This window comes from Pelophylax lessonae (assembly GCF_965119305.1).
Source record: "Pelophylax lessonae genome assembly, chromosome: 1".
NCBI lineage: Eukaryota > Metazoa > Chordata > Amphibia > Anura > Ranidae > Pelophylax > Pelophylax lessonae.
Genome location: NC_138768.1, coordinates 823718914 through 823732645, shown reverse-complemented (window position 1 = coordinate 823732645; position 13732 = coordinate 823718914). Strand labels below are relative to the sequence as shown.

Sequence of the window (13732 nt, the reverse complement as noted above, 5' to 3'; positions counted from 1 at the left end):
CTTTCCAAGTTTTTGGGGTTCATCTCATACTTCTGAAGATTTGAGGGTGCTGCCTGTTCCATACTCCCCCTACTCCTCATCCAGCCTTTTAGGGGTATAAACAATAGTAATTGGGGCCTAGTGTGGTTGTGTACGTGTGATATACATACACTTTTTTTGATCATATTTTCTATTCCGCTATTTAATCAAAAACCTTTGGGGATCAGTTAAATTGGGGGATAGTCTGTGTTGGTACGTGTGAGATCCACCTTTCCAAGTTTTTGGGGTTCATCTCATACTTCTGAAGATTTGAGGGTGCTGCCTGTTCCATACTCCCCCTATTCCTCATCCAGCCTTTTAGGGGTACAAACAATAGTAATTGGGGCCTAGTGTGGTTGTGTGCGTGTGATATACATACACTTTTTTTGATCATATTTTCTATTCCGCTATTTAATCAAAAACCTTTGGGGATCAGTTAAATTGCGGGATAGTCTGTGTCGGTACGTGTGAGATCCACCTTTCCAAGTTTTTGGGGTTCATCTCATACTTCTGAAGATTTGAGGGTGCTGCCTGTTCCATACTCCTCCTACTCATCATCCTGCCTTTAGGGGTACAAACAATAGTAATTGGGGCCTAGTGTGCTTCTGTACGTGTGAGATACATACACTTTTTTTGATCATATTTCCTATTCCGCTATTCAATAAAAACCTTTGGGGATCAATTAAATTGCGGGATAGTCTGTGTTGGTACGTGTGAGATCCACCTTTCCAAGTTTTTGGGGTTCATCTCATACTTCTGAAGATTTGAGGGTGCTGCCTGTTCCATACTCCTCCTACTCCTCATCCAGCCTTTTAGGGGTACAAACAATAGTACTTGGGGCCTAGTGTGGTTGTGTACGTGTGATATACATACACTTTTTTGATCATATTTTCTATTCCGCTATTTAATCAAAAACCTTTGGGGATCAGTTAAATTGCGGGATAGTCTGTGTCGGTACGTGTTAGATCCACCTTCCCAAGTTTTTGGGGTTCATCTCATACTTCTGAAGATTTGAGGGTGCTGCCTGTTCCATACTCCCCCTACTCCTCATCCAGCCTTTTAGGGGTACAAACAATAGTAATTGGGGCCTAGTGTGGTTGTGTGCGTGTGATATACATACACTTTTTTTGATCATATTTTCAATTCCGCTATTTAATCAAAAACCTTTGGGGATCAGTTAAATTGGGGGATAGTCTGTGTTGGTACGTGTGAGATCCACCTTTCCAAGTTTTTGGGGTTCATCTCATACTTCTGAAGATTTGAGGGTGCTGCCTGTTTCATACTCCTCCTACTCCTCATCCAGCCTTTTAGGGGTACAAACAATAGTACTTGGGGCCTAGTGTGGTTGTGTACGTGTGATATACATACACTTTTTTTGATCATATTTTCTATTCCGCTATTTAATCAAAAACCTTTGGGGATCAGTTAAATTGCGGGATAGTCTGTGTCGGTACGTGTGAGATCCACCTTTCCAAGTTTTTGGGGTTCATCTCATACTTCTGAAGATTTGAGGGTGCTGCCTGTTCCATACTCCTCCTACTCCTCATCCAGCCTTTTAGGGGTACAAACAATAGTACTTGGGGCCTAGTGTGGTTGTGTACGTGTGATATACATACACTTTTTTTGATCATATTTTCTATTCCGCTATTTAATCAAAAACCTTTGGGGATCAGTTAAATTGCGGGTTAGTCTGTGTCGGTACGTGTGAGATCCACCTTCCCAAGTTTTTGGGGTTCATCTCATACTTCTGAAGATTTGAGGGTGCTGCCTGTTCCATACTCCCCCTACTCCTCATCCAGCCTTTTAGGGGTACAAACAATAGTAATTGGGGCCTAGTGTGGTTGTGTACGTGTGATATACATACACTTTTTTTGATCATATTTTCTATTCTGCTATTTAATCAAAACCTTTGGGTATAAACAATTAAATTGCGTGATAGTCTCGGTACGTGTGAGATACACCTTTCCAATTTTTGGGGCGCATCTCATACTGCCAAGGATTTGAGGGTGCTTCAGTCTGCCTCCTGCCTTTTCCGACCTCCTCCTACTCCTCATTCTGCCTTTAGGGTACAAAAAATTGTAATCGGGGCTCAGTTTGTGTTTGCACGTGTAAGATACACCGTTTTGTAAAATTTGTCCTATTCCGCTATTCAATATACACCCTGTTTGAGTGTAAAAAATTTAATTGCGGGATAGTCTGTACCGGTACATGTGAGATACACCTTTTTAAATTTGTTTGGCGCCTCTCCTTCTACAGCCGAGGATTGCAGGGTGCTTCAGTTTGCCTCCTGTTCCCAACTCCTCCTACTCCTCTTCCTCATCCTGCCTTTAGGGTACAAAAAATTGTAATCGGGGCCTAGTTGGTGTTTGTACGTGTGAGATACACCGTTTTGTAAAATTTGTCCTATTCCGCTATTCAATATACACCCTGTTTGAGTGTAAAAAATTAAATTGCGGGATAGTCTGTATCGGTACATGTGAGATACACCTTTTTAAATTTGTTTGGCGCATCTCCTTCTACCGCCGAGGATTGCAGGGCGCTTCAGTTTGCCTCCTGTTCCCAACTCCTCCTACTCCTCTTCCTCATCCTGCCTTTAGAGTACAAAAAATTGTAATCGGGGCCTAGTCTGTGTTTGTACGTGTGAGATACACCGTATTATAACATTTTTTCTATTCCGCTATTCAATATACACCCTTTTGGAGTGTAAGAAAATAAAATTACGGCATAGTCTGTATCGGTACATGTGAGATACACCTTTTTAAATTTGTTTGGCGCATCTCCTTCCACCGCCAAGGATTGCAGGGCGCTTCAGTTTGCCTCCTGTTCCCAACTCCTCCTACTCCTCTTCCTCATCCTCCCTTTAGGGTACAAAAATTTTTAATTGGGGCCTAGTCTGTGTTTGTACGTGTGAGATACACCGTTTTTTATCCTTTTTCCTATTCCGCTATTCAATATACACCCTTTTGGGGTAAAAAACATTAAATTGGGGCATAGTTTGCATATTTGACTGTGAGATACACCCGTGCGATACTGTTGTTGTTTTGTTCCGCTATTCAATAAACACCTTTCTAGGGCAAGATCATAAATTACAGAAATATGAGGAGACCGTCAAATAGGGGCCGTGGCCTGGGTCGTGGTGCTGCTGGTAGAGCTCCTGTTGCAAGGAGAGGACGTGGTCGATCTGTGCCAGCTACACGCACAAGTGAAACACCTTCCACAAGTGTGAGTAGGCGACAGAACCTGCATCAGTATTTGGTAGGGCATAATGCGCCTCTAGACGTGATGAGGCCTGAAGAAGTACAGGCGATAGTAGATTGGGTTGCTGACAGTGCCTCCAGTTCCTTCACATTGTCTCCCACCCAGTCTACTGCAGAAAGGTCAGAGTTGGCACCTGCAGCCAATGTCCAACCGTCTTTCACCACACCCCCTTGGAAATCAGGAAAGCAGTCTGAGCCCCAATCCATACAGCAGTCTCTTCTTCTTTTTGAGGACTCTGTCAGCAGGGTTTCCCAGGGCCATCCACCTAGCCCTGCCCCAGAAGTGGAAGAGATTGAGTGCAGCGATGCCCAACCACTTATTTCTCAAGATGAGTACATGCAAGGACCACCGCAGCATGTCTCCGATGATGACGAAACGCAGGTGCCAACTGCTGTGGCGTTCAGCATTGTGGAGACCGACATGGAGGGCAGGGGTGAAGACTGGGTGGAAGATGATGTGGAGGACGATGAGGTCCTCGACCCCACATGGAATGAACGTCATGCAGGTGACCTGAGTAGTTTGGAGGAAGAGGCGGTGGTCGCACAGAGCCACCAGCACAGCAGAAGAGGGAGCAGGGTGCAGAAGAGGAGCGGCCATGCCCTAGACACTACGCCCGCTACTGCCCAATGCAGCAAGGGAACGAGCGCACCAAAGTCAGCTCAAAGGAGTTCTCTAGCGTGGAAGTTCTTTAGAAATTGTGCTGATGACAGGACACGAGTGGTTTGCACCCTGTGCAATCAGAGCCTGAAGCGAGGCATAAACCTTCTCAACCTGAGCACAACCTGCATGATCAGGCATCTAAGTAAAAAGCACGAGCTGCAGTGGAGTAGACACCTTCAAAACCAAGAAACGTCTCTGGCTCATCCTGCTTCCTCTTCTGCTGCAGTCTCGGCCGCTCCAGCCACATCTGTAGTGATACCGGCACCTGCCACCCCGCAAACAGAGGATCTGTCAGTAACACCACCACCTGGGTCACCAACCATCTCCACAATGTCCCGTGGAAGCGTTCAGCTTTCCATCTCCAAAACACTTGAGAGGAAGAGGAAGTACCCCCCTACCCACCCGCGATCCCTGGCCCTGAATGCCAGCATTTCAAAATTCTTGGCCTTTGAAATGCTGTCATTCCGTCTGGTGGAGACGCACAGTTTTAAAAACCTTATGTCGGTGGCTGTCCCACAGTACGTCGTGCCCAGCCGCCACTACTTTTCCAGACAAACCATCCCTTCCCTGCACAACCAAGTGGGGGAAAAAATCAGGTGTGCACTGCGCAACCTCATCTCTGGCAAGGTCCACCTAACTACCGATACGTGGACCAGTAAGCACGGTCAGGGGCGTTATATCTCCCTAACGGCACACTGGGTAAATGCAGTGGGGGATGGGCCTGAGGCGGATAGCAATTTGGCGCATATCCTTCCACCACCGAGGATTGCAGGGCGCTTCAGTTTGCCTCCTGTTCCTAACTCCTCCTACTCCGCTTCCTCATCCTCTACCGCCTCCTCATCCGGACAGCGTAACACCTTCACCACCAACTTCAGCACGGCCAGGGGTAAACGACAGCAGGCAGTTTTACAACTTGCCTGTTTGGGGGACAAACCACACACCGCGCAGGAGTTGTGGAGGAGCATGGAACAGCAGACAAATGAGTGGTTGCTGCCAGCGAGCCTCAAGCCCGACCTGGTGGTGTGCGATAACGGGCGAAATCTCATAGCAGCTCTGGGCCTAGCCGGTTTGACGCACATCCCTTGCCTGGCGCATGTGCTGAATTTGGTGGTGCAGAGGTTCCTTAAAAACTACACTGATATGTCAGAGCTGCTGCAGAAAGTGCGGGCCGTCTGTGCGCACTTTCGGCGTTCTCACCCTGCTGCTGCTCGCCTGTCAGCGCTGCAGCGTAACTTCGGCCTTCCCGCTCACCGCCTCATATGTGACGTGCCCACAAGGTGGAACTCCACCTTGCACTTGCTGGAAAGACTGTGCGAGCAGCAGCAGGCCATAGTGGAGTTTCAGCTGCAGCACGCACGTGTGAGTCGCTCTGCGGAACAGCACCACTTCACCACCAATAACTGGGCCTCCATGCGAGACCTCTGTGCCTTGTTGCGCTGTTTTGAGTACTCCACCAACATGGCCAGTGCCGATGACGCCGTTCTCAGCTTAACTATACCACTTCTATGCCTCCTTGATGATGGAAGAGGATGTGGCATAGGATGAGGAGGAGGAGGTAACATTTCCAAGGCTTTCAGGGCAGTCATTCGCAAGGGGCTCCGAGGGTGGGTTCCTGCACACACAAATGCCAGGGACACAATTGTCCAGCAGGGGCACAGTTCTGGAGGATGAGGAGGATGAGGAGGAGGAGCGTGAGGAGGAGATGGAACCATGTTCACAGCAGGGTGGCACCCAGGCCATCTCATGGCCATCACTGGTGCGTGGCTGGGGGGATACAGAGGACACGGACGATACACCTCCCACAGAGGACAGCCTTTCGTTGCCTCTGGGCAGCCTGGCACACATGAGCGATTACATGCTGCAGTGTCTCCACAACGACCGCCGAGTTGCCCACATTCTAACTTGTGCTGATTACTGGGTGGCCACGCTGATGGATCCCCGTTACAAGGACAACGTACTGTCCTTAATTCACTCACTGGAGCGCGATCGCAAGATGCGCGAGTACAAGCGCGCGCTGGTAGACGCGATGCTGCTGGCATTCCCACCTGACAGCGGGGCCACAGTGGAAGCACAAGGCAGAGGAGGAGGAGGAGGAGGAGGAAGAGGTCGCCAACGCAACCAGGGCACCGCCAGCACCTCAGAAGGCAGGGTTAGCATGGCCGAAATGTGGAAAAGCTTTGTCAGCACGCCACAACAAACAGCAGCACCAGCAGCTCATATGGAACGTCTTAGCAGGAGGCAGCATTTCACCAACATGGTGGAGCAGTATGTGTGCACGCGCCTAGACGTACTGAATGAGGGGTCTGCCCCCTTCAACTTCTGGGTCTCCAATTTGGGCACATGTCCTGAGCTTGCCCTTTACGCCTTGGAGGTGCTGGCGTGCCCTGCAGCCAGTGTATTATCTGAACGGGTATTTACCACGACTGGGGGCAATATCACAGACAAGCGCAGCCGCCTGTCCAGAGACAATGTGGACAAGCTCACGTTCATTAAAATGAACCAGGCATGGATCCCAAGGGACTTTTCCGTACCTTGTGCAGAATAGCGATGGATACCGACCTTACCCAGCCATTGTTCCATTTTTGCTCTTTCTCACTCTTTTGGGGTGTACCCTCATTTAAAATTTGTGAAAAGAAGCAGTGTTGGCTACCTCGTCCTCCTCAGGGCCAGATTAACGTAGGGGCTATTGGAGCTTCAGCTCCAGGCCCCTACCTTTATATAGGCCCCGGGTTGGCCATATTCACTGTTACCGCTCTTCTGTCACTTGTAAACACAGAAGTCTGGCTTCTATGCTCGCTTCCCCAGGCAGCTCCCTCAGAACCTCCCCACACAGCACGAAGGCCGGACAAGGAGGGACAGTTGCTGATGCATGGATGTGTTTATGGGCTTCAGAGACAGCATCCCATGTGGAATTAGGCATGCATGGCTGCACCCTTCCTCCTCTGGGTGCATGCCAAGGCACGGCCCTTAAGGCCCTTCAAAATCCTCAGCACCAAGCCCATGATGCTCTTAATCCGGCCCTGGTCCTCCTCCACCGCCGCTTCCACCTACACCGCCCATAGGTGTGCGCAGCCTATTGCATTTTATTATATTAAATACACATGCATGTGTTTGCCTACATGTACATGGCCCCGATACATTACTCTCCCTGCTGGCAAAGAGAAATAGAGCAGAGCAGGTCCGAGGGAGATCTTTCCCATCTCCTCACTGGCAAACAGAGCGATAATGCTATGTGCCCTAGGTGATTAGGGTGTTCCCAGGTACACCCGGCACACCCTGTGCACACGCCTATGACACCGCCACATCCACCACCACCTCAACCTCCCTCCTACTCCATATGGGCCTCGTCCTTCAGAGATGAAGAACATTGTTTTATTTTTCTGTTTTTTTTTTTGTTGTTTTAAGTTATTTCCCTATCCACATTTGTTTGCAGAGCACTTACCATGCTCTTAACTACGTTTTGCTGCCATTTGCAGCAGTCTAGCCCTTTCCATTGATGTTTTAGAGCCATTTTAGTGCCTGAAAGTTCGGGTCCCCATTGACTTCAATGGGGTTCGGTGTACGGGAAAAGTTCGGCAAAAGTCCGGGACACGGACCCGGACTTTTTTTTAAAGTTCGGCCGACCCCGCCGAACACGGACATCCAGGTGTCCGCTCAACTCTAGTTTTGAGTTGTTAGAGTTGTTTGGGTTTGTTCGATAGTTTGAATTCGATATAACTTTTGAAGTTTGATAGTTTGTTTGATAGTTTGTTTGGTGGAACTACAAGTGAACACAAAACTAGTTCAGTATACAGCTCTAATCACATTACTAACAATAGGAACATGTATAACTGTTAATTACCTATTTTTGGCCACTTGCTTCCATAAAACCGCTCTGTGGATCTGTGTGTCTATTCAGTTCTCTTCTGTAGTGGAAAATGGGAAGGCTGGCTGAAGCATGAGGCTTCAGAGAAAAAATGGGTGTAAGGCTGGCTGTAATTGGCCAAGACTGTTGCTGAGTGTGAGATTGGCTGTGATTGGCCACAAACTCCTTATGGGTAATAAAGTTTAACTCTGTGCTTTCTGGTTTCAACTCTGCTGTGTCTGAGCTTACCTTACATGCATACAAATGAATCTTACAGGCAAATTTCCTTGATTACTGAGGTGCATAGGTCAGTAACCATGTTAGCTTGATAACCAATTCCACTTGCCCCCTCCCCATAAAAAACCACTCTTACAACGATTGAGTTGGAAAGGGCAAGGCCACAGCTTTATTTATTTTCCAATTCCAAACAAGTAAACTTTTAGACCAGTGCCAGTCACAGTTGAACTGCGAGCACTCTTAGTCATCAACAACTTAAATACAAAACGGGGTGAAAAAAGGGGGGGGGAGGAAGGGGTCTGTCGTTACCATCAGTGCAGGGACAGACAGCGTACCCCCCAAATTACAAACCAGGGCATAACCCATTGCCATAACTGTAACTGCTGGCAAGGTCAAAACCGCCAATACAGCTGTGACATACCACCGGAAAATTGGGGCGGGGGGTGGGCAGCTCTTCAGCCACGTTCTTCTAAAAGACCCAGAATTCCTTTGGGGAAGATATTTATCTGAGCTCAGGCCCAACCCCGTACCCAGACTCCATCCAATCCATTGTCCAAACCAGTTAGCTTAATCCAAGCCCCCTGGCCATGCCCCCAGCAATCAAGGCTCTCTTTCCCTAAAGGGATCAAGAGGCCTTCATGATTACTGAGGTGCATAGGTCAGTAACCATGTTAGCTTGATAACCAATTCCACTTGCCCCCTCCCCATAAAAAACCACTCTTACAACGATTGAGTTGGAAAGGGCAAGGCCACAGCTTTATTTATTTTCCAATTCCAAACAAGTAAACTTTTAGACCAGTGCCAGTCACAGTTGAACTGCGAGCACTCTTAGTCATCAACAACTTAAATACAAAACGGGGTGAAAAAAGGGGGGGGGAGGAAGGGGTCTGTCGTTACCATCAGTGCAGGGACAGACAGCGTACCCCCCAAATTACAAACCAGGGCATAACCCATTGCCATAACTGTAACTGCTGGCAAGGTCAAAACCGCCACCCGCACGTCAGGACTTAACTGGCGTGCGCCCCACCGAAGCCACCCCGCTGAAGGCCAAGGTTGAAAATGTCCAGGCCAATGGTGTTAAGGTGAACCCCATCCGGCCGCAACAGATCCGCATTGTCACCTTCCAAGTCCCTGTGGCGGACCACGACACCTCCCAAATGCCGTACAAACTTCGACACCTGGGCATTGATCCTCCGGCGGGAGCCTTCCAGGCATGGCCCCGGGATGTCACGTGCCCAAAGCAGACGAGGCACTATCTCGGACCAAACTAGAACCAATCCGGTGAAGGCAGCGTAACAATGACCAATGTCCTGTTTTACGGCCGAGATAAGGTCAACAGACCGGGTGTAGCCGATATCGTTCCCCCCGGCATGCAGAATCAGAATAATGGGGCCGGAAACATGCGAACGGAGTTCAAGGCACTCTTGGAGAACTTGGGGCCACCGCAGTCCACGTAAACCACGCCAGCGAACTCTGGCAACCGAGTCGTCGAAGCCCAGGTTCGTCCCACCACCTCGAACGCCGGATCGGCGGTGTGCCCAATAGATGAAGGAATCCCCGATGATCCAAACAAAGGCAGGGTGGAGGTCTGAAAATCAAAACAAAAGATGTGGACGAACGTATAAGGAAAAACGGGAAGATTCCCACCTGCCCAAGCGCCTAAGCTCTGCATCAGAAAATCCCATGCCAGAAGCCGCGGTAGCAGCACCGATACGAAAAGAGTGCGTCGAAAAATCCGCTGCAGGTAAACCCAATTTGGTCAGGCAAAGCCTGAAAACCCTCAAAAATTGAAACCTGCTGAGGGAAGACGAATCCGCGTGTACAAGAAAAGTGGGGGCCGGGGGGCGAATGGACCTAAAGTGAAACGACAACAAGACCGGGCAAAAGGGGCCTCGACAGGAATGCAGAACAATGCGCCTGCCCCTGCCAAGGCTATCCGATTTTGAGGTGCGAAGAAAAACGACAACGCAATGGTCAGAAAAAGACACGTCGTCCGCCCGAATGCCGCCGAGGGTAGATCTGGACTTGGCAACCAGTTCCCCGATGCGAAAAGCGCCGAAAAAGGCCCAAGAAAAAGCGACCTTAAACAAGAGGGTCTCAAAGGGGGATGAGCACACGGATGGCAATAGGGAAAATATATTGGATAAAATGAGAAGGGAAACCGGGCGTCGGGAATCAGGGAACCGTGTTACTCAGCGCCAGCCGTGCAAAATCCGCCGCACCGGAAATTCCTTGGTGACGTCTTCCCAGCCGAGAAGGCGAAACCAAAAGGACAAGGCAGACATGGCAGCGGAAACAGTAGAACCCGAAGAGCCCTTTTGGAGTAAATGTACAAGATAGGAAAATAACGAAAGGCGTCTGTCAAGGTGTGAAGAAATTAAAAACTCACCGCGGGAAACGGCCACCCACTCGTCCCAGACTCGAAGATACGACGCCCACGTGCGAGGAGAAAGTGAAGCCCGAAGAAGGTCTAACAGATGTCGGAAACGAGGGTCCACAAGAAGGGGGGGCAGGACAGGCCCACCCGTGCCGCAGATGGCGCCAGGGAGCGGAAGCGGTCGAGCTGTGAACGAGAAAGTGCATCAGCAATTTCGTTTGAGACACCGGGAACATGCTTAGCTCTAAAATAAATATTAAACTGCAAACATTTGAGAACGAGAAAACGCAGTAACGAGACGACGGGAGGGGATCTAGCAGACTGGCGGTTAACAACCTGAACTACACTCATGTTATCTGACCAAAAAACGACCTGCCGATTACGCAACCTCTCACCCCACAGTTCGATAGCAACAATAATCGGAAAAAGCTCCAACAATGTGAGGTTGCGTAACAGAGCCATGTGGGCCCATGAGGCCGGCCAACGTTCAGCAGACCATTCTCCTTGGAAAAAGGCCCCGAAGCCACAGGAGCCTGCCGCGTCCGTGTACAACTCCAGCTGCGAGTTCGGGACCTCCTCCATCAACCAACAGGAGTGACCGTTGTAATTCTGGAGAAAGGAGAGCCAAATCCCTAAGTCATCCCGCATAGGCTTGGTGATGCGGACATAGTGGTGAGGTGCGGACACGCCCTTCATGGCCCACGACAGGCGTCTGCAAAAAGCCCTCCCCATGGGCAAAACCCTGCAGGCGAAGACCAGATGACCCAACAGAGACTGTAACTGCTTCAACTGGAGCTTTTTGGCGCCTTTAGCCAAACGGACAAGGGAAAGAAGTCTGTCCAATTTGTCGCCCGGCAGGCGAAAAACCATGGACACCGTGTCAATTTCGATGCCCAGGAAGGACAATACCATCACCGGGCCCTCAGTTTTGTCAGCCGAGAGCGGGATGGAAAACCGCTCGCACGTAGACTGGAAAACAGAAAGGAGTGCCTGGCACTGCCCATCGCCGGCCGGGCCAACGAAAAGGAAGTCGTCTAGGTAATGAAGCAGGGAATGCGAACCAGCTGACTGGGAAACCACCCATTCGAGAAAGCTACTAAATAGCTCGAAGTAGTAACAAGAGATCGCACACCCCATGGGGAGGCACATGTCAAAAAAGTAGCTACCCCGAAAGAAGCAGCCCAGCAGGTGGAAGCATTCCGGATGGACGGGTAGAAGGCGGAAGGCGGACTCAATGTCCGCCTTAGCCAGTAACGCCGCTTGGCCAGCAGCTCGAACCAACCCAAGGGCTTTGTCAAAAGAGGCGTATTGGACCCTGGATTCCTCCTTATCAATACCGTCGTTGACAGAAGAGCCGGAAGGATGGGAAAGGTGGTGGATAAGGCGGAATTTGCCCACCTCCCTCTTGGGAACCACGCCCAGAGGTGAAACCCGTAGGTTGTGAAAAGGGGGCAAATCAAAAGGACCCGCCATACGACCCAAATCCAGTTCCTTCCATAGCTTCTCGGCCAGTGCAGACTCAAACTGCAGCGCCGACTTGAGGTTCGCAGCCATAGTAGGCTCGTCCGAATGAGTAAAGGGAATCCAAAAGCCAATATCCAGCCCGTCACGCAATATCAAAGCCTCTCTACGCCGGGGGTAACGGTCTAGCCAGGGAAGCATCCTTAAGACGTTCACCGGGGTCCTCTGACCTAGAAAGGTCAGGTTTTGCCCCGGGTTTGGCAAGCGTTGGCTTGTGTTTCCGAAAGCACCGGATGGCGGGGTGAGCACCCCCGCATACCGAGCATTCGTGTTTAAAACGGCACGCGGTGTACCACTTGCAATGGCTTTCGTTGAAAAGCCAGCAGATTCCTTTCTTGGGGGCAGCCGACACTCCGTGAGAAGCGCCGGCCGGGGATTGAAAGGACGACGGTCTGTGAGGGCACATGAGCAATAACCACAGACTGCCATCCTGGCAATCAAAACGAAATTCTTTCCGCGCCGCTATCTTCTGCCGGAACTGGGTATCATAGTGGAACCAGCACTGTCCCCCATAGACCTTGTAGGCACCCCAAATGAGATCCAGGTAACAGAAGAGGGAAGGGCCTAACTCTGGAAAACGCTCACAAAGCACCCCGGCATAAGCACAGAAACCCTGCAGCCAGTTCCCGAAAGTGCGAGGAAGCTGTTTGGGCTTGTCACCCTGTGCAGTAACGTCGACCCGCCGAGATTTGTCCACCGTTTCCCGATCGGGAGGAACCAAAGTTAGTAAATCGACGAATTCCCGCCGACAGATCTTTTCCCAAACTTCAGCCGCAAGATGCATGGCTGACGACGAAACCGCCCACAAATGGCCACCCAAAAAAACGCCACCACTCGACGGGGTGGAAACACCCATGCTAGAGAGGACTGACTTGACCGCCGCAAAAATGTGCTCGTCTGGCGGACCTGATACCGCAGCGCTTTCGGACCTACCCCAAACCAAACCACATTCATACTCACTGAGATGAGGAGGGGGAGCCTGCACGTGCTGTCCGTCACGAGAACCCATCGACCCGGATGCTCCATCGGAGGGGTGGTCCGGCAGATGCCCGCGATTTCCAACGGACACAGGAACCTCAGGGAACTGCGATGAAGGACGTTGCACTGAGAGATACGAAGGCAGAGGTCCAGACGGAGGCCCAGGCGGGCCCACCTGGCGATGAGTTGCATGAGTTGCAGAAGAGCAGGAACATGCAGAGTCCGGAGCTGGAGGAGGTAGGGCAGAGGCAGCGCCCGCCCATCAGGAGCAAGAAAGGAGTGCGGCGCTCCCGCCCGGCCGGGCGCAGGGAGGCCTGGAGGGGCTTCCGCCACAGAGCGACAGACTGATGACCGCGACTCAAAAGCATCACCCACCCTGCTGGGTGCAGGGTGACGCACGGGGACGGCGGGCTCGCTGGGACCGCCAGAGGGATGCGGGACTCGAGGATCTCCCGCCCTTATGGGCGCAGGGAGACCAGGCAGGGAAGGTGAATGGCGGGCATTGGAATCTCCCGCCCTGCAGGGCGCAGGGAGATAAGCCGGGGTGGGACGCTGAGAAAATCCCAAGGAAGGAGCAGTGGAAAATGGATCTCCCGCCCTGCCGGGCGCAGGAAGATCAGCATGGGTGGGAAGCTGAGGGAAATCCAATGTGGGAGCCGTGACACCAGAATCACCTGCCCTGTAGGGCACAGGGAGATTCACTGGGGTGGACAGCTGTACAGCAGGTGAATGAGTGGACAGTAGATTTAAATCTCCCGCCCTGCAGGGCGCAGGGAGACATGAAGAACAGCGATACCTCGACCGGCCAGCAGGTGGCGCTGTCCGGTCAGACAGGAGCT

General features: G+C 51.0%; 1 protein-coding gene and 1 gene segment (V, D, J or C); one reads left to right on the top strand and one right to left on the bottom strand.

Annotated features, from left to right (window-relative positions):
- LOC309555263 (immunoglobulin kappa light chain-like) overlaps window positions 1-13732 on the top strand; it is a 589331-nt gene that overhangs the window by 172148 nt on the left and 403451 nt on the right.
- LOC309552401 (uncharacterized protein) lies at window positions 10488-11948 on the bottom strand (the record flags this gene model as incomplete). The annotated part of the gene is made up of 1 exon (XM_082253346.1): window positions 10488-11948. One exon carries the CDS (start codon window positions 11946-11948, stop codon window positions 10488-10490), a length of 1461 nt encoding a protein of 486 aa, XP_082109472.1.